Source organism: Chenopodium album, chromosome 20 (genome assembly GCF_948465745.1).
Source record: "Chenopodium album chromosome 20, dcCheAlbu1.1, whole genome shotgun sequence".
Taxonomy (NCBI): Eukaryota; Viridiplantae; Streptophyta; class Magnoliopsida; order Caryophyllales; family Amaranthaceae; genus Chenopodium; species Chenopodium album.
In genome coordinates, this window is record NC_137853.1 from 37,706,923 (window position 1) to 37,727,454 (window position 20,532).

A 20,532-nucleotide genomic window follows, 5' to 3' on the forward strand; every position below is an offset into this window, starting at 1 on the left:
AACTAATTTAGAATAACAGAAAATATGTCTGGCATATACTAGCAGTACAATTCTTTGCCTTTGAATGAGTTTTTTTTTCAAGAGTAGAGTATAGAGGTGATCAAGTTGAGCCTGACCCGATTTTAGGCGGGGACAACTTTTTCCGGCCTGATTTTTTTAAAATTTTAGGCGGGCTTAGTAAATCAATTTTATGCAATTTTAGTTGATTTTTTAGCTCGGCCCAAAATTAGCCCGAAAGCCGCCATGACCCGCCTAGTTTGAACGGCTTTGTGCACACATTTTCCCGGCCTGAAATTTGGCCCAGCTCGACCCGATTAACAGGCAATTTTTACCATGGCCCGGCCTGAACCCGGCCCGGCCTGGCCATTGATCACTTCTAGTGGAGAAGACGGACGGACAGTACACTAATAACAAATTGTTGTTTATATTTAGCCTTTATCATCCCACTCAAAAAGAAGTGAAAACCGAGTATTAAAGACCAAAATTCCTTGGCATACTACGACACACAGAATAAAGTCATTTGATTGCTTACTACCCCAAGCAAAGTATCCATATAATTCTATAGCCTCACTCCATATCATCTTCATGTAAGTAGCTATCTCCAAAATCTAGCATTTCCCACCCAATTTTCTCATAACCAATAACAATGCATCATAAATTGTCCATACTCTTTGCACTATTACTAACAATAATCCCTTCATTGCTAGTTCCTTTATGTTCTAGTTACAATCATAGTAACACATGTAGAACCTATTGTGGTAACGTATCGATCGACTACCCATTTGGGCTCAAATACGGGTGTGGTCATCCTGGCTATCGCGACCTCCTATATTGCATCAATGATGTCCTCATGTTTCATGTAGCTTCAGGGTCATACCGAGTTTTAGACATTGATTACACCTTCCAAGCCCTTACGTTGCATGATCCTCACTTGTCGACATGCAACTCGATTGTGCTTGGGTCCAAAGGAAACGGGTTTGTGGTCGAGTTGTGGCGAGCCCCATTCTTGACTCCGGCACCGGATAATGCCTTTTTGTTGATCGGTTGCTCGGCTAAATCTCCACTCTTTCAAGGACTTCCATCTAAGCACTTGGCTTGTAGAAATGTTTCTGGTTTGGGCTGTGAAGACTATTATAGGTGTCCAGCTTGGGGAACTTTCGGCCCAAAAACATTGGGCCTGGGCCCACCAGAATGTTGTGCAGTGGCCTATGGTGAACTTGGGCCAAATCAAGGTATAAATCTTACCAAGTTAGATTGCCAAGGGTATAGTAGTGCTTATACCTTGGCACCTTTAAGGATTGATGGACCACACGAGTGGTCTTATGGCATACGTGTGAAGTATTCGGTCCAAGGACACGATTCGTTTTGTAAAACGTGTGAAGCTACTCGTGGCACGTGTGGGTATAGTGGTGATAATGGAAGTGAAATTACAGAGTTGTGCTTTTGTGGTACTCGGAATTCCACATCAAATTGTGACTCTACTACATCAGGTGAATTAAACAGTCTTAAATTTTACGTAAAGTAAAATATACATCTGGTTACATGTAGTTTTACAAACAATTTGAGTGATTTAAGTTTAATATATTGTTGAAAATGGCAGTTTCAATTTTGACAATAACCAACTTCAAATATTTTTTTGCAGTTGAATCAATGATATCAAAAGCCAATACTTTGAAAGCCTTGTCATGGAATTCCTTAGTAATAATAGGTGAGTTTCTTGCAATGTTTTCCTCCAATTTATTCATTATAAAAATGTAAAGTACTCCATATCTAATTCATATTTAACTCCCTTTATATTAGGGGTGAGCGTAGCAGGGTACCCTGTAAAAATATCGGTACCCGGAACCGGAACCTGTTGCAACAGGTTCCTAAAAATAGGAACCGGAACCGGAACCTGTTGCAACAGGTTCTTAAGAATTGGGAACCGGAACCGGAACCTGCAGGTTCCGGTTCCTAAATAGGGTACCCTATCTTTCAAAGTAAGCTTAATAGTTATTTGATAAATTGTGACAAATTTATATTTTTAAAAATGGATGTTCACAATAAAAGCTTACAACTTTAGTAAACTACTTCAAATATAACAAACCAACACTAATTGTCTAGAGTATTTAATATCATATAGGTTCCAGTTTCATGTATCCTATAGGGAACATGTACTAACAGGGTACCCTACAGGTTCTAGGTCCAAAATTTTATTACCCGGAACCGAAACCTGTTGCAACAGGTTCCTAATTTTATTACCCGAAACCGGAACCTGATCAACAGGTTCCGGGTTTAGAACCTGTGGACCCGAACAGGTTCCGATTCCACATCAGGGTACCCTGAATTTTTGCTCACCCCTACTTTATACTGCAGCTTAATATAAAGTATAGAGTATAGGTATTTTCCTCATAGAGTTTTCTAATGTTATTTTTCGTGAAAATTCTAATGTAATCCTCCTCAAAATGACTATCACTATATTTAATTTTCATTTTGATTTATTTAATGTTGGTCAAACTTATTTGAAGTTACCAGATTGCCAGATTCTAGCTGTACACATGAACTGATGAACGTGCTCATGTGCAATGCCCATAAACATGCGTACGAGAACATTGCAAATGGTGTTATTTTTGGTAGGGATTAGGGATAGATGTAGTTGCATTTTCATGCAACTTTTACAAAGTGTTTTTCTTTACTTTTGTCATTATTTGTAAAACTTCTTTCATAATTTATTAATTTGTAGTTAGTCATGATTGATTTCTCCATTATTTGTAAACCTTCTTGCATTATTTCTTCACATTTAGTAGTAGATGGGTTCGAGTGAGAGTGAGGAATAACTCAAGTGGTTAGAGTTTCCCTTCCAGTCTAAGGAGATGTTGGGATCAATCAATTCTCATCGCTTGTTCTTGTGGCTCTCTAAACATCAGAAAAAAAATAAAAAATAAAAAAAATAGTAGGTGGATTTGACGAGCAAATATTAAATCCACTCCGTATTAGTTACTTCCTCCGCCCGCAATTATGTGCAACAAAAGGGGTATTATTTGTGAGATATAAAATATTTCTTTGTTGCACATAATTATGGGCAGAGGAAGTATTGTATTATAATTATCATTTTCTAAACTTATTTTAATTAAATTAATCTTTTTTTAGATAGCTTGAAATAAGGTGAGCATGTCAATTTGTCAGGCACATGCTTAACAACTAGCATAAGCTAATCAACTATGCCTAAATAAATCTAGCAATTAGCTTAGTCAATGAACCTTGTGAAGTGTTAAAAATTAAAAAAAAAAAAAAAATAAATAAAAAAAAAAAAAAAAAAAAAAAAAAACGAAGTTAGGTGGGATTTTCCATGAAACTGTGGGCGTCTCGCACGTGATTACGTGAAAAACTTTGGGCTAAAATAAAATGTAAACATGGACCCACCTTGGTGATCGTAACCAGGCCCACTTAGCAGAATCAAAAGGACCTCATTGTAAGAAAATCATACATGTGCAAATTAACCCCAAATTTCTTAATGTCTTGCAATGAACATCTATCTATAATTCTAGTATATACATCATTATTTAAACAAATTCATCAAAAAAAATGCTAATTTGGAATTTGTAACAAATATACATATAGTATAATAGTACTATGCCTCATTATACTGCATTTTCCTTACTATTTCAATTAAATTGGTGAAATTTCTGTCAAAAAACAAAAAAAATTGAATTGGTGAAATTAAAGGAAATTAATTAAGTATGTTAGTCTTAATTTTTCAACGTTGTCACATTTCAGTGTCGATAATGTTTACTCCGTATATTGTATACAAACTAATATGTATTTAATATGTATGATAATGTATACTTTCTCCATCCTATTAATATTACACCATTAGGGTTGGGCACAAGTTTTAGTTTTTTTTGTAGTGTAAAAGGGACGATAGATACATGTAAAAATACAAAATTACCCATGTAATTGTATATATAAACTTGAAAATTAATGGTATATTAGGTATTTGCAGCGTGAATATCGACATATAAATCCCTAAAACGAATATGATGCAATATTTGTGAAACTCCAAGTGGTGCAATAAAAAAAAAAATAAATAAATAAATAAAATAAGAAAGAGGGAGGAAGTATGTAATGATGTTTTCATTTTTTTTTTTTGTCGTATACTCCTATATATATATATATATGATATTTGTATATTTTAATGTAATTTTGCTTAAATTTGATGTATAGGTTTTGATTGCACAACTATAAAAATGTTGTGGGGCTAATTTGATACAAGTAATAATTGTGGGGTTAATTTACACACTCACTTAAAGTGTTGGGGCTAATTTGCTACCTACGCCAATGAAAAACTCCTTACTTCGAGAATTTGGCAAAGTCAATAGTTAACGTGAAGAAAAAAAAGTGAATCATCATCAAAACTCATACTATTTGACAAAATAAGTTCTTTCAGGAGTATTATATTTATTCTTCTATGAATATTTTATTTACCAAAATTTCCTGGATTCTTAATATGAAGTGCATAGGTTTCTTTCTCTATTTTGTCTTAATTAATTTGGAGTGGTGCACCAAATCTAAATACACTGAAAGTAGAAACATAAGGTAAATACATTATCTGTTTTCAAAAAAAAAGGTAAATACATTATCTTTTTTTTAAAAAACTATTGTTTGTATTAACAGATAGAATACTGGTGAATATTACTGAATAATACACCCAATATAATTTTTATAGAATATTGGTAATTTTTTTTGAGAAGATGGAATATTGGTAAGTAATATCCAATAGTTTGAAACTTTGAATGGATAGAACACTGACTTATCTTAACTTATTTTGATTTATATTTCAGATAATCTTATTTGATTTTATTTTTCTAAAACTTTTGAGTATATAAAGACTTAGGCTCCACTCACTTCACCTTAATTTTGATGAATTGAAATTATTTTTACTTTTTTATATTATATTAGGGCACATTCTAATTGACTGAATTGAACTGAATTGAACAGAATATTTTATGTGAGAAGGAAATTAAGAACTGAAGTGAATTGAATTGAAAATATTTTCACTTAATATTATTTTTTTAAGGTGAAGTAAACATGACCTTATACACAAAATTTATTGCTGTTGTTAACCATTTTTTGACTTAATTAATTAGGTAAAATGAGTTAAGGAGATTTTCTTCTAAGTGAGTAATTTTTTTTTTTCTAATTTTTTAAATTCCTACTTTGTAAATCATAGTATTACATTTTAAAATTTTTTTATTTTTAATAATAATGGTGGAGTAATTAGTTTGTATAACCTTAATTGAATTATACAAATAATAAAGTTCGACAAAGAAGTAATTACAAAATCATCATCAAAAACTTAATAATTTCTTAAAACCTAACTCGTGTTTAATTATAAAAAGTCGACATCACGAAATTATTATTTTGATATATTTTTTTTTTAGTTATTTGTGCACCACTCATAAGACAAATACGTAGTATGAACTATTCTTGTCCAATTTTAAACAAAAAAAATCTTTAAAATATTTCCAAAATAATTTGGTTCATTACTTCACATTTTTTTTCCATTTTTCATATTTATATAAATACTACTTGTAATTTTCATTTTCTTTCTCTTTCTCTTCTTCTATCAAAATTTCATACCAAAAATACATTTTCAGAAGAAGACGAAGACATCACAAATGGCGTTATTTCTCTGTCAAACTTCTCCAATTCCAAATTCTCTCTCCTCAAATTTGTCTGCAAAATCAGCAGCATTATCAATAAAGCCTCGATTTTTCTGTCCTAAATTCGCCAAAACGACGCCGTTTGCTTCCAAATTGTTCAATCGACCCCATTTTGCTGTTCAATCGATCACTCAAAATTCCCAAACTTTTTCTTCGTTCAGTGAGGTTTGATCAGTTTTTCCTTTATTGTTCTGCATTTCGAATTTTCTGAGTTATAAATATCAAAATTTTAATTTGATAATGATTAATGAATTTTGCAGGTAATTGAGGGTTTGATTAATCGAACTGATTTGACGGATTTAGAGGCTGAATCGTCGTTAAATTTCTTGCTTAATGACCCCAATGAATCGCTAATTAGCGCTTTTCTTGTTTTGTTGAGAGCTAAAGGCGAAACCTTTGAAGAAGTAAGCTCCACCCTTTTCATTCTATCATCTGTAATTAATAGTAAATTATATTTATTACATTAATTAATTAATGGGTGTTAATTTTGAGATTGTGTAATCTAAGTTTAATTAGAAAACAATACCCATTTATTTTGAAAGGATGGGGTCAGTTCACAAAGACCTAGGTTTGATTATAGTATGAAATTGGCAATTTTGGGATTTTTTTAAAACAGACAGTAAAATGACAATTTAAAGTTATGGGTTTTGGGAATTTGGTTGAAATTTCAGATTTTCAATTGGACTTTGACTTTAAATTTAAATGTTGATGTTGCTGATTTTGAGATTGATGAAAGTATGTATGTATACCTGTTTTTGATCTGGGACTACTTTATGTGAAATTGCAGATTGTTGGATTGGCAAATGCAATGATGAAACACTGTAAGAGTGTGGAGGATTTAGGGGATGTGGTTGATATCGTTGGTACCGGTGGTGATGGTGCCAACACCGTGAATATCTCCACCGGTTCCTCTGTATTGGCCGCTGCTTGTGGTGCAAAAGTTGCCAAGGTTGTTATCTCATCTCTTGCCTATCAAATCAACATTTATGTAAAATTTTGGTGTGTTTTGGAATGAAGGGGTTAAGCTCAAATGGTAAAATATTGGTATTAATTGACTGTGAAGTGGCAAATAGTGTATGGATATGCTTGTTTTGAAAATGATGGTTGTGTTTTATGGGATTTTGTTGCAGCAAGGGAACAGATCAAGCTCTTCAGCTTGTGGGAGTGCAGATGTTTTGGAGGAATTGGGGGTTGCCATTGACTTGGAACCTGAGGTTTGTTCATGATATACATATATATATACTAAGTTGTGTGTTGAAAATTTATCTTTTTGCTATGTGTTTACTCTTTATTGGACCTTCATAAATGCCGTCATGAAATCATTTATGAGCTTTTAGTTGGTGTTAGTTTTGGTTTGCTGATACTTTTTAAGCATTATCATTGGACTATAAAAGCCACATGGTTGGCTGTAAATTTTTCCTACCTTGGTTTTCTTCTTCTTTAATGCTGCTGGCCTGTTGGATAAGTGGATGTTAAGATGTACTGTATTGGATTAAAACTATCTGACCTGCATTTTTGTAGCTTGAATTGAATTACTGACTCAACTATATCTATCTCCGGTTGTGTGGCAAAATTCTGATCTATGTTCATCCTTGTGTTATTCACGGTTTATCTAAGCTGTTGATTTTTATCTTTACTTTGTTGTTAGGGAATAAGAAGATGTTTAACTGAAGCCGGAATTGGTTTCATGATGTCGCCAACTTACCATCCTGCCATGAAGGTTGTTAGACCTATTAGGAAGAAGCTAAAAGTTAAAACAGTGTTTAACATCCTAGGTCCAATGTTAAATCCAGCTCGAGTACCTTTTGCCGTTGTTGGTGTTTACTCTGAAGATATTGTAAGTTCACTTCCTTTTTGAAGAATCAAATGTGTTTTTCTTTGTTATTTGTTAATAGGATTAATCTTTGTTGTTTCTTCTGCCTTTTAGGTAGGCAAAATGGCCAAGGCTCTTCAACGATTTGGCATGAAGAGGGCATTGGTTGTGCATTCAGAAGGATTAGATGAAATGAGCCCTATGGGTAAATCTTTTGACTTCTTTACAGAAATATATGTACAAGGGTTATTATTGATTTTTGTTTATGTACATTGTACATTCAACTAATTGTGATTGGCGGAATGGAAATTGCAGGCCCGGGAGTGATTCTTGATGTGACTCCCGATAGAATAGAGAAGTTCTCTTTTGATCCATGTAAGAACTCTGCTGTAATATTTCTCTTTATTTTCATCTATATTTTGATTCAAGTTGGCTTGGGATTCTAAACCACGTCTCATAAATGTGCCATATGTAAATTGACAGTGGAATTTGGCATCCCTCGTTGCACTGTGAAAGATTTGCGAGGAGGAGGACCAGAGTACAATGCAGAGGTATTGAAGCGTGTTTTAGGAGGGGAGATGGGATCTATAGCAGATGCATTTGTGAGTTCCAGCCTTTTATCTCTTGCTAATTTATTTTTACACTCTTAATGTTTGATCGACTTTAGAGGCCCTGGTTGCTTCCACACTAAGATAGGGCGGAATTTTGATGAATCCTAGACCTATTGATTGGAAACATAGTAGTGAATTAATATTTTTTTTCAGGTTCTCAAAAGAACTGAATAAGTGCTGCAAAAACACTGCCTAGCTAGGAGCATGTTGTTTTGTCTCTCTGCATCGTCTTTATATCCCACATACAAGCATATTTATTCTCCTCCCTTCCTAATATTGATGTTGAAGTGTTCTTCTGTCACAAAATCAGGTCTTAAATGCTGCTGCTGCTCTTTTGGTATGTGGACAAGTTAGTACCCTCGGTGATGGAGTAGCCCTTGCTCGAGAAACGCAACAATCTGGGAAAGCCCTAAAGACATTGCAGTCATGGATAGATGTATCAAATGTAAGAATTTGCGGGTAGTTGTTATGTAGTGATTCTGGGATCTTTTGTTTTAAGTTCATCTATTTCATTTTTTTCCCCTTTTGGCAGAATATTCATTATGTTTAAAAAAAAAAAAGTTGTTTTTTGTGTTGCAGAAAGTGAAAGAAGCTACTGCGATTGTGGCTTAACTCTCCACCAGGCGCCCAAATCTCCTTGATTGAGGAAGCATGTTGTAGATTATCTATATAAAGTTGTGTTGTGTGGTGTCTAATTTTTGCTTTTGAGTATGATCTGCATCTCACCATACCTAAAGTTATCCGGAAAATCAAATCCTTCGCCTTTTTTGTTTCCTTTTTGCAAGTCCTCTGATGAATTGCTTGTTGCTTAGACTCTTCCGTTAGTTCATCAGTAGGAAACTCATACCATGATACCAATGTTGATTAAGTGTACAGTTCTGTATTTGACAGAGATTCTCATTTTTGTAACTCCCTAGATAATAAAAATATCAAGTGAACCATTTTGATACATCTGAAGTTACTTTATTGATGAATTTGCACAAATACAATTTACAGGATCTTTTAACTAAAATATCACCTTCAGGTGTGTGGGCAAAAATGCATTGCAAAATACTTGAGCTTGGCTAAGTTGAGGTAAATTACAAATGAGGCCGAGCCTGAAAGTTCCATGCAAGCTCAGAGGCTTGGCTCATAATTTACCCCTGCTTAGACCGAAGCACTTTGAGCAAATAGAGCTGTGTAGCCATATTGTTTCTAAGTTTGAACCAGCTTAGTTAGACTTCAAGTAAACTCATTCACATTTTTCAACTTTAAAAGCTCGGTAGAAAAGCAAAGGTAGTGATATAGTATATGTCACGCCATATCAAACCATTTATTCTGAATATTGAACTCTGATGAAATTTGTTCATACTTATACGAGTTACAAGCCCAACAACTCTGATGTCACTGGAGAACATTTTAAACAGAAATTTCAGACTGTTTTACCACACCCTTACATAGATTACAAAGCCTCAAAAATAGCACATTCGTCTTCAGATCTTTCCCTGGCTCTTGTACTGTACAGAATGCTTAAGCAGTGTGCTCAGCAGCAACTGCCTTAGCATTAACAAGCAAGGGCACAAGCTCACCTTTTGAGTGTTTATCCATCACAGCTGCAATGGAAGGAATACAATGCAATTAAGGGACAGAAATCGGACTAGAACAGAAGTAAAAAAAAAAAAAAGTAATTCAAGAGAAATAGGTGTATACCATCACAGCCACCTATGTGCTTTCCTCCTATGAAGACATTTGGTACAGTTCTCTGTTTAGTCCACTCCTGCAGTGCTGCTTGAATAGCACTCCCATCCGCTGCAAAGCAACAACAAATCATTTCGTACATTTGATCATTACCCTTACAGAATGCATTGAACTACAAGAAGCAAGTTTGTCGAATCCTTGTGACAGAGAAGGAGCTCTATCTTCAATAAGCTTCATCATTTCATTTTATACCCATCATTTAATGAAAAATTTTAAGACAAAGGCCTATAAGTTCAAGTAAGGATTACCCGAGTAAGTTTCAAAAGTAATTTTATGCAGCAAAAGTTGTTAGGAAAAATTAATTGTAGATCAAGATTTTACTGTTGCAATGAACCAAGCCCTGAAATCTTCGTTATTACATCCTCATTACATTCTAATGCAACTAAATCATTGCTTCTCAAGATTAACATTCTTCTTCAAGGTTCAACATCATGTTTAACAGTAGAATGAAACAACATATATATGCAACCATCAAAATAATTAGTTGTGATCAATATAAGTACTCACATTCCTGGTCCAATTCCATAACCTGGAAAGAAGCACCGAGCTGTTTGAGCAACTCCTTGACCCTATTGCAGAATCCACAGGTTGTTTTACTGCAAATCCAGAAGAGCAAATACAATGATTTGATTAGCTAAGCTTCTAACATTATCAGTTTAATATAATAGAATTGCACACCAAGATAACTCGAAACTAAGTCATAAAATACCTCGTTTTTTCCCTTACCCATTCTGTTTCGAGGTGTTTTATCCTACTTTCTACAGATTATTGTTTTTGGCAAGCATTATTTACCATTTAACCCCTCTTATGTCACGCTATAAACACTAAAACATCCACCAACTTGCCTAGACACAAGAATATAATCAGTTGGTCGAAAAAAAAAAAAAAAACGAAGTGTCAAATGTGGTTTAGGCAAAGTTTTGCACAGAAGGATAAGGATTGGGAGAGAAGATAGATTCCTTTTAATTGGTAAAGCGAATATGAAATAAAAAAAAAACTCTGTAAACACAAAGTCACAACACCTTAAATTAAAGCTACCCCCTTTTTGCATTAGTGTATATGTGAAGATATTAGGAAAGTCCTTATTGAAAATAAATCAAATGGTTAGCTTGTAGTCTGGTACCCACGTCTTGTATCAAGGAATATGTTCTTCTATAAGATATTTCGTGTAACTTTTTGCTTCAAAGTTTGTTTGACAGGATATATGATAAGCTTATCTTTGAAATATACAGAATTAATCCAACAGTAAGGTTATAATGGAGTTGTAATTTTCTATTATCAAATCATTCAATTATGTAACATAAGAAGCTCCAAATTACCAACTTAAAAAGAAGCAAATAATTTCTATAAGGCAATATTGGAGTAGTTTCTTTCGGTTTTTCCTATTATCAATTAATTACATTATGTATTGTCAGAAGATCCAAATGATTAAGCATACCAAGAAGCAAATTGTCTCTAGAATAATACAAGGGACAAACCTCTAATAATTACCTAGTTTTGAAATTAGCTGCAATTCTACTTGTTCAATTATCCAATGGTGAGAGTGAGGGATAGCTCGTTTCCTCCCAATTTCAAGGGATCCCGGGATCAAATCTCATCACTCACCTTTGTGGTTCTCTAAACACCAAAAAAATTTCCAATGTTTTCGATCAAGCACAGAACAATTAGCAAGGCTACTTGCGCCTTAAAAAACACATTATATAACCCTTTATGAACATAATCAAATAAGTTGCAGCAACTTATAACTACGGGCATTTATTAATTTAATTTAATTTAATCCGGCATAACTTTTAATGTCTCACAATAAATTTAAGTTATTACTTTCTCCGTTTCTCAATGCATGCGTTGACTTTATGTATTAACACTTGCGAAAAAAATTGCTTTCAACCGCTAATGAGTACTCCCTCCGTCCCTTAATACAAAACCTCATTCTAGATTTATTACTCGCATAATAAAAAGAAAGAGAAAGAGGCTTTTAATTAGGAACGATCATCATCTCGACTGCGAACCTAATAATTTGCCGATAAAGGGACCTCATAACAATAAGTAAAATTTCAATTAATCAAATAAAAATTGAAAGTTCTCAAAACTGAAATTCCACAAGAATTCGACCAAAAAAATTGATCGCATAAAAATCAATCAAACCAATTGCGAAAAAATTGAGCAAAGAAAAGAAAAAAAAAAACCTGAAGACGATGACAGGGGTGGAAGCAACAAGCTGTTTGACCTTGTCCAACGCCATATCAGTGTCAGCTTTGGTGCTGGTATTGTTGTTATTGATTAAGCTGAGTAATGACCCCATTTTTATCTTTTAGGAAGCTCAATAAATTTATGGAAAAGAGGAGAGAGAAAGAGGTGCCAGCGTTCAACAAGTGCTGCACGTGTTTTCGTTATTTAGTGGACTGCGGCAAAAGGAGCCTTTCACTTTATTTTTGGGGAGGAGGGGGTGTTAAATGTGATTCCTCTAATTTTCTTTTTTTAACGTGTAATAATACTTCTGTTTAACATTTGTAACTTTGTACGGTAATTAAAACACGGCCTGCAGGAAAACTATAACCACTTGAGCTATCCCTTACTATCAATACGGTTTGCAATTTGATTTTATTTAATTCTATTTATTTTATTTATTTGGTTTTTTTTTTTTAGGTTTGGCCCATAGTTTAGGAAAATAACATAGGGTGAGGGACTGAGGAGATTGAGGACCAAGGTGAGGATATGGAAATATCGAGTACAGTTGGTGAAATTGTGGAGGATATTTAGACCTGTTAAAAAGTGACCTGATCAACTCGTGTAATTTAACCTGAAAAAAAAAAAAAAAAAAAAAAAATCCAATTCAGTATTCGAATTGTATGTACATAATAATCCAATTCACTATAAAATAGACCACAATACGATCTCACCAACTCTGACTTAAGTATATAATATAATGAAAGTTTAAGATTGATCTAAAATGTGTTATGGTTTGTTTGTTTCATTGTTTGCTAGTCTTAGAAATTTTCAAAAAGAAAGATATTGAGTCTTTTTGAGGGCATGTTCACATTTTACTGAACTGAAATTAAGTGTAAACAGCCACATTGCAACCAACAAGCCACCCTTATTGGTTATTGCCACCGTTGTTAGTTCAAAATTAGTTCGAGTATAAAAGCAGTTGCACTAGAAATTGGTGGGGTGCGCCAGACCCGTGCAGTAGTGCAACGCATGGGCGACGCGTGAAGATCCCAGTAGCAAGCTACTGCGGTGGAACTTCCCCCTTAAAAAATAAATTTAATATCGCTGTGGGCCATTGGTCCACGTATCAGATATTAAACTGATAAGAACAGATACTACACTTGATCTTAGCCAAAAGGCCGAGAAAGGTATGAAGATTATTAATTCATATCCTTCATTTTTATATTCTTGTTCTTCTTGTTTTTCTTATCATTTTCCGATGTGGGATAATATACCTTCTGTCTGACTGTCCTTCTCCAATCTCTACCACTCTAAAGTTAAACTAGAGCTAGTTGATGATTTTCATCCTGCTTATAGTCACTTTAATTGCAGTTCTTAAGTTTGTTTCCACTGTCATCTTAATCCCCAATCTCAGGATATCAGAGTTTCTTTATGCTGACTTGGTGCCAAGAGTTGAGGATGCATACTACTCCGTATATCGAGTAGGTGTAGCTCTCCGAATGGCCGAGCCAAGACCACCAATGAGGCATATTGGGAATGTCCAGATGTGTTTGCTCAGAGAATTAGATTAGGAATGTTTTTTTTTTTTCAGAATCAAATCAAATCTACATATACAACATATTACATACTTCAGAATAGAGCATAACTGGACATTGCCTATAGAAATAGATGGCAGAAAAAATATTCACACTAGGAATAGAACTTTCACCTCTCATTAGGGATAAAATTACAATATCAAAAAAATTATTTCAGTTCCATGCCTCATGTTTGACACACTTTATAGACCCTCTACATACTAACTGTGTTGCGCAACATTCATAAACAAGGGTAAGAATGACAGTATATTGAGAAGAAAATATACATTGAAATCTTACTTAGATGCAAAAATGGCTTCCAAATCTTTGTACAAACTCTTTGGCCTAGACTTAGAGTCAGACGATGGAGTCTTTGATGATGAACTTTCGCTCCTCCCACCCCAAAACCCACTCCATTTGGAATTACTGCTTGAAGGATCATTTCCATTATTCGAACCCCCTTCTTTAAAACTGGCCTTAGCCATTTCTCTCAACTGTTTCAACCATGGCTTATCAGTTGTGCTTGAGCTCCTACTCCTCGAGCTCCTGTTACTTCCGGCTCCTGTTGAATTCAGCCTACTGATTTCGTTGTTATCTCGCCCTACTTTGTCCTCGGGCAGCCACTTGTCAATGTTTTTAATCAGTTTCTCAGGAAGAAAGAGCAGAAAGAACCCAACAAAAGCAGTTCTTAAGCCCATTAGGAATGATCTCTTTGAAGTGTCAAGCTTTCGTATTTGCTTATATAAAGCATACCACTCGTTTATCATTAAAGCAAGGAAGCCTAATAAAAAGAGAGAAAGCATGAATATGCCAATTCCTCTCTCAGCTTCGGTAGAGAAATCCCGGTCCACTAGAGCCAAGCAAGCTGCAAACATGCCCAATTCACAAGCAATAGATATGATTTCAACTAGTTGCACCTTTTTCTTGATGTAAGGCTTCTTAAGAACTAGGAAAAAAAGCTGGAAAGATGTAATGCATAGCAAGATGGTAGTAGGAGCCTTAGAGGATGATCTTTCTGAGTATAAACCAGCTAAAACTCCTAGCAGGAACCGCCTTATGGATTCAAGGAAGGTGTAGTAAATTCTCAGGATGCCAAACACTTTTTGAATGAAAGGTGCCTCGGCATCTTCAGTCTCGTCTTCAGAGGCAATAATTCGGTCCACAGGCATGTGACTTCCACCAGTGATCATTGAGAGCATGTACTTTGGTGGGCCTCGAAGATCTTCAAATAAAGGACCATACTTGACCAAGTATATGGAATTTTCTGGAGTTTTCCATGTCCATTGGCCCCTTTTACCTGGACCTAGAGTAACTCGGATTAGTTCTTGATACCAATGATATTTTCGGCCAACTTGATGGACTTCCTTGTACTGAAGTAACCAACCCAATGTGATCCCATATGAAAGGAAGACGAACAAGGCTAATTGGAAAGACGATGTAAGAATTAGTAGCAGAACACCAATTATGGTCCCTGAAGTTGTTTTCCCTGTAATCATGAATGTAACTTTTTAAAAAAACAGAATTTTAAAATCAAAATGAAAACAGAAAGTTCAAGAAAACAAAGAAATTTAAGGACTCACCTTTGATTAAGGCAGCTGAAGCATAACAGATGCAAGGTACAGCTAGAATTATAAGGAATATCTCAAATCGCGGTAAAACAAGAGCACCATAAGTCTTCATTCTTGAGTAATTTCTTCTGAGTTTTAGTACTAAGAGAAGGAAAATATGGACTAGAATCAAGCTGCCACCGATTATAGCTAACCAGAACATGCTCCTCTCAAAATCCTTCCATCTAAACCGTAAACATCCAAAACAAAAAAAAAAAAAGGGTTACAAATGTGTTTTATCTCTGCACTAAGAGAAATCAAAAACAGTACAAGGCAGAAAATCTCTACGATATCCTTGAAGCATATGGGGCTTCAATTTTTAGCGGAGCTTATTACCCTTAAAACATAAAGGGGTTACCTGGATAAACTGTCAGAGCCTGTTATGTATTCTGCTTCTGGGATAATATTTTGGCTCTGGAAGCATAGAAAGTCTACGTATTCAGTGGGAGAACGATGAAAGAACCAGGTTAGAGGAAACAAAATACTTTAACTGACCTCAAAGAACGACCTGTACTCCATTGCAGTCAGTGGAGCACCATAAACTACTCCAGCTTTATTAAGGCTGCCTTTCTCAGATTGAACTGGTTGGGCAATGCTGCTAAGTCCATTTTTAAACAAATGTGAACTTACGGAAGTGTTTGGAGTGAAAAACATGGGCTGAGAATGGTCACTATCCCATGGAAGACAAAGGTAGGGAACACTCCACTGTATGCCTCGAATGAATTCATAATACTCCACAGGCAGAGTGACCGCTAGCCACCTTGAAAAGGCAAATACTTGAATGTAACAAGCTATTCTCTGCATCATAGAAAGAGGTATGATTTTTAGTATTGGCAGCAGAAAAATTTCTTTCATCCAGGTTTAGTTCTTTTTGGTTCTTAAGACTTTGTCAGCCATATATGCTATTATACTACAGAGGGAAAACAAATTAATTATCAAGTTTTTAAATATGTTCTCATAGTAGCATAAAAACTTGCAAAGAGGTCAGTTTTTCATACAAAGAGATTCTTAGTAGGGCCAGAAGTCAGTGAGGATGATGATCTTGGAAATGCCCCAGCAGACTGTAGGCTTGCCGTGGATATAGTCAGTAGACCAGCCACCAAACATGTTGCCACGAACAGTGCTGTAACGATTATGCAAAAGACGGTTGATATCATAGGCAAAGAATCTGCAAAAGATATTTAACATAATAATCAAAATCTCCAGAGAAATTAGAGTAATCATGGAAAAGAAGAATAAGAAAACCATACCAAATCAAAATAACAAAGAAAATAAAGCCAGAATAATACAACAATAGATAGTTAAGTAATTATCCTTACAGTGCCTCACTTGTAAGACATTAGAAGCCAAATTTGGATTCCCTGCAACATCTGCAGTCATATTTTCAGGAATGCTGATAGACATAATTCCCTCGTAGGCTTGTAAAAATGCAATGTACAAATTCCGAGTCAATTCTTCAAAACTGTGGATCGGAAATAGTTAAGGATTTAAGATGAAGTTGCAGGAAATGCAGATACAAATATTTTTCTAAGATAATTGATATACACTTGCCTCTCTAGGTGACCTCCGGAAACAGAAATGTGGCTAGAATTGAAATTGAACACTGGCTTCAGGAACTTAATTGATACTGTAACACTACTATCTTTTGTTTTCATTTTAGAGGTGGTGCTCAACCTCACTGCTGGCCTCTTTGAGTCTGAAAATCGATACACAACATTCTTTCAGTAAAAATAACAGACATAACCAATACAAAATAATTGTCAATTTATCACCACACCAAATTATCTCAAAGTGTCCAAAAAAATAATGAGTAGTTAATTACTCCCCTCCATATATAACTTCACGCTTTCCTACTAAAGCTTTCAAAATTTTACATTTTTCTTACTTTTCAGTTCTCTTAGAAGTGAGAAGTTAAATATGGGGCGGATGGAGTAATAAGTGGAAGAGAGGATATTTCATGATAAATTATTCAGCTTACCATATAGAAATGTAGCAGGAGCCACTGAAGAAACAGGAGAACCCTGTCTGCTGAGGACACGACTTGAGTTAAGGCTTACTGTGATAATGGTAACATTTGGTATATTTTCAATCTGCAAACAGATATAACAGAAGAAAATAGAGCCTCAGGTACATCAGTGTCTGACAAGAGTATCCGAGTCTGAGTAACATCAAATGCAAGAAACTGCAGAGATATAATTTTACTGAATTTCATCTCCCACTAACCATATATCCAAATCTTCTATTGGCAAGGGTACTTCCATTTATAGGGCGAAGCATTCCCTCAGTTGTATTGATTGAACTCAATATTTCTGTTGAGGTGTTTAAGACAGGCTCTGTAAAATAAAGATAGACCTTGAGATTCTTGAAACTATTAGTTGCCTGCACAGTTCTAGTGTCGCCGCCAAGCTGAATTAGCTTTTCAGGAACATGGGTTCTTAGGCTAACAGAGACACTTCTTCTATCTGCATTAACATGCAAAACATACACATAAACCAACAGACATTTCATGAATTTCTGGAACTGAATTGGAATATCACAAGAAAAAAAACAAGAAAGAAGAAGCTCTTGATCCATATACTCACCAAAATGTACAATGAGACTTGAATTTATTGGTCGGATAAAACGATTTCCAGCCATGTCAGTGCAGAATCCTTTATCCATAACAAGTATTGCCCTTCCATATTGAACATTATTAGATAAACTGACAACTACTGAATAGCTGAGGTTTGGCTGGATAGTTTGAAGTGTATTTGGTATAACTTGTCCAGAACCATACACAAGAAGCTGTGACAGAAGATATCACATCAGTGAAATGCTTATTTAAAACTCTATATGCTACTACACATTACGATAGATACGAGGTGAGGCATAGTGAAGACTGAAGACACAAGTTTTTGATGCATTGTTACAACTATATATAAGCTGACCAACTACTCACGTCGCAGGCATTGACAGATAAGCACCTAAAGCCACCTCCACCATTACATGGTTCACTGAAGTTAATATATGCAGTGAAATTGGGAGCGCTTGTGAAAGATGTCGAAGCTGAAATGTATGCTGTAGGGTGAATTGTGTCTACAAAAAACACAAAATGCCAAAAACTACAATCAGATATAGAAATTTAGCTTGGGACTTAAAATTCTTCGGAAGTATCATGATCCTAAATGAACCCCTACTTCAATCATGCAACCACTTTATTGCAAGAGTATATCTGTATATGCAATGAAATAAAACTACTTTATATGCAATGAAATAAAACAAGTATTATGAAACTACCTTAAGTCCTAGCACATTTTATTTATTAACAAACTCCAATTTTGTTCATCAACATCATCTTTTCATAATATTTACTGTGGATCACCAAAATAGCAAGGATAGATAGATATTACTTTTTGTCATGGAAAATTACATGCTAATCCCTTAACTCAAGGTTTCCAATTAACGAGTGAAGAGAGGACTTTTGTTATTATTTACCAATAGTCCAGTTATAACTAGCACAGCCAACTCCTTGGGATACATTGGCGCAGACCTGCAAGCTATGATTTCCATCCTGCAAGCCCACAAAAGAAACATTCCTTCCCCCACAATCTGAGGAAATAGCATCATTTAACTGCAGAAATTTTCCAAGAACATCAATTTAATTAGCAATTTCTTCTATCTAACCAGAAACTCATAATTAATGCACGTCAATTGGTCTAAACATAAAAGAAAATTTATTTTGATTGTCTGCCCTTTTTATTGGTGTAGATTTTCATAGGGAAAATGACATAGACGGCGACGGGATCAAGTACCACTCCCCAAGACTGTAAAAACATTGACATCCATTTTGGTTCTCCTTTATACATGGTAACAGAATATACATACAACAGAAAACTTTTCTTACATAAAGTTTGTAAAGTCATCAGTCATGTAACTTATCTACACAAGTGATTGAAAAGTTCATAATTATAAATCTCAAATCTTATGCATGCAACATTGTAGAAAAGTCTATGAAGGATAATAATACCCAAAGCTTGATCCGTACCGACCCATTGAGCAGATAATTCTAATGGAGACTAAGGTTTAACAGAACTACAATAACCTATCTTAACAGCTTAAATTCTGAAATATTACTTAAAATAATGTTTTTGACAATGTACTATAGAATTACAATAAGCAGACCTTGCAATTGAAGCTACAGTTAGAGCAAGTTTGTGTTGTGTTTGCTAGTAAAGCTTCAAAAGAAAATGCAGCTGAGTTCAGACGAGAGAACTGAGGGGGACCCTGCAAGAACTTTACAGTATACTCTGGTACATCACACACAGCTTTATAGCACAAAATGCTGAATACCCAACACAATAAAAGACCTCCCCATGGAATTCTCCTCAAACCCATTTCCTAAAATCAAAAACTATGCTTAAAAAAGGTAAATTTTTTTGTGAAATAATGACATAATTAGTATCAAAAAGAGCATAGAAAGTAGCAACTGTGTGAAATTTGTAGACAGTTTATGCTAGGCTTTTGCATGGAGTTGATTAGCTGAGCATATTTTGGGTGTGATGATTGGTGAGATAAAAGAGGGAAAATGAACATGTGGCAGATAGAGTAAGATAGAGACATAAAATGACAGAGAATTGATTATTAAAAATGGAAGAAAATACAAAAACATTATTTATAAAATAAAATAAGGAAGCAAATTTTAGAGAGTGGGTGATACGTTTTTTCTGATATAATGCACATCACAGTGGTAGTTATCAAGCCCAGTGGCAGTTCTCAAGCCCAGTATATAATTTAGGGATAAGAGAAAGAGAGAAAAACAAATTAAAAAAAAGAAATACAAGCAAGGAAGCAATTACTGTGAGTCACAGCTCTTGAGCACTGAAAATGAAGTTTGTATGTATTTGCATATTGATTGTTTTCTCCTATAATTGAACAAAGTCACTATCTTTTTAAGGATTCTTACTACAACTCTTGTGTACTAATAACATTTAATACCCCCCCCCCCCCTCTCCCCAAGGTCACTATCTTACAATCTTTTTAATTGTTTGAGATAATATCAATGGCTTTCGTAGTGTTGGGCGGGGATAGATCCATACCCGGTTGTCTGATATCAAGACACATGAACGATAAAACCACTGTTAACGACTTAACTGTTCGAAAATATAAATCTGTGAGCATTGTGGTTATACTTTTCATGTGTATGGGTCAATGCTTTCCCTTCACAGTTCAAAGTTTCAAACTAAGAATGGGTATATTTGATGGAATTTTCTTGTTTTTCCCCCCTTTATTCATCTATTATAATTATTATTATAATGTCATCTGCTTTGCTCACAAGAGTAA

At 34.8% G+C, this 20,532-nt stretch overlaps 4 protein-coding genes and 1 non-coding gene across 5 annotated transcripts; 2 read left to right on the forward strand and 3 right to left on the reverse strand.

Annotated features, from left to right (window-relative positions):
- Positions 1–636: 636 nt before the first annotated feature.
- On the forward strand, positions 637–1,525 carry LOC145597175 (uncharacterized). The gene has a single exon (XM_081653331.1). It carries the CDS (start codon positions 647–649, stop codon positions 1,523–1,525), a length of 879 nt encoding a protein of 292 aa, XP_081509457.1. The 5' UTR covers positions 637–646.
- A 3,995-nt stretch (positions 1,526–5,520) lies between these two features.
- On the forward strand, positions 5,521–9,075 carry LOC145597635 (anthranilate phosphoribosyltransferase, chloroplastic-like). Its single transcript, XM_081653847.1, has 10 exons — positions 5,521–5,867; positions 5,963–6,106; positions 6,490–6,651; positions 6,833–6,916; positions 7,351–7,539; positions 7,630–7,720; positions 7,831–7,890; positions 7,999–8,117; positions 8,437–8,571; positions 8,706–9,075. The coding sequence occupies exons 1-10, from the start codon at positions 5,658–5,660 to the stop codon at positions 8,736–8,738; spliced, it is 1,227 nt and encodes a 408-aa protein (XP_081509973.1). The 5' UTR covers positions 5,521–5,657; the 3' UTR covers positions 8,739–9,075.
- Positions 9,076–9,417: 342 nt separating this feature from the next.
- Positions 9,418–12,275, reverse strand: LOC145597636 (glutaredoxin-like). The gene is made up of 4 exons (XM_081653848.1): positions 12,050–12,275; positions 10,371–10,459; positions 9,816–9,914; positions 9,418–9,718 (listed from the first exon to the last, which is right to left on the reverse strand). Exons 1-4 carry the CDS (start codon positions 12,163–12,165, stop codon positions 9,636–9,638), a joined length of 387 nt encoding a protein of 128 aa, XP_081509974.1. The 5' UTR covers positions 12,166–12,275; the 3' UTR covers positions 9,418–9,635.
- Positions 12,276–13,026: 751 nt separating this feature from the next.
- LOC145599828 (U2 spliceosomal RNA) lies at positions 13,027–13,223 on the reverse strand. Its single transcript, XR_014104089.1, has one exon. It is a non-coding gene; the product is annotated as a U2 spliceosomal RNA (small nuclear RNA).
- A 478-nt stretch (positions 13,224–13,701) lies between these two features.
- On the reverse strand, positions 13,702–19,912 carry LOC145597764 (uncharacterized). Its single transcript, XM_081654009.1, has 13 exons — positions 19,375–19,912; positions 18,688–18,823; positions 18,152–18,288; positions 17,796–17,997; positions 17,437–17,675; positions 17,192–17,303; positions 16,765–16,909; positions 16,533–16,675; positions 16,212–16,381; positions 15,709–16,011; positions 15,572–15,627; positions 15,187–15,398; positions 13,702–15,092 (listed from the first exon to the last, which is right to left on the reverse strand). The coding sequence occupies exons 1-13, from the start codon at positions 19,585–19,587 to the stop codon at positions 13,903–13,905; spliced, it is 3,258 nt and encodes a 1,085-aa protein (XP_081510135.1). The 5' UTR covers positions 19,588–19,912; the 3' UTR covers positions 13,702–13,902.
- Positions 19,913–20,532: the final 620 nt, after the last annotated feature.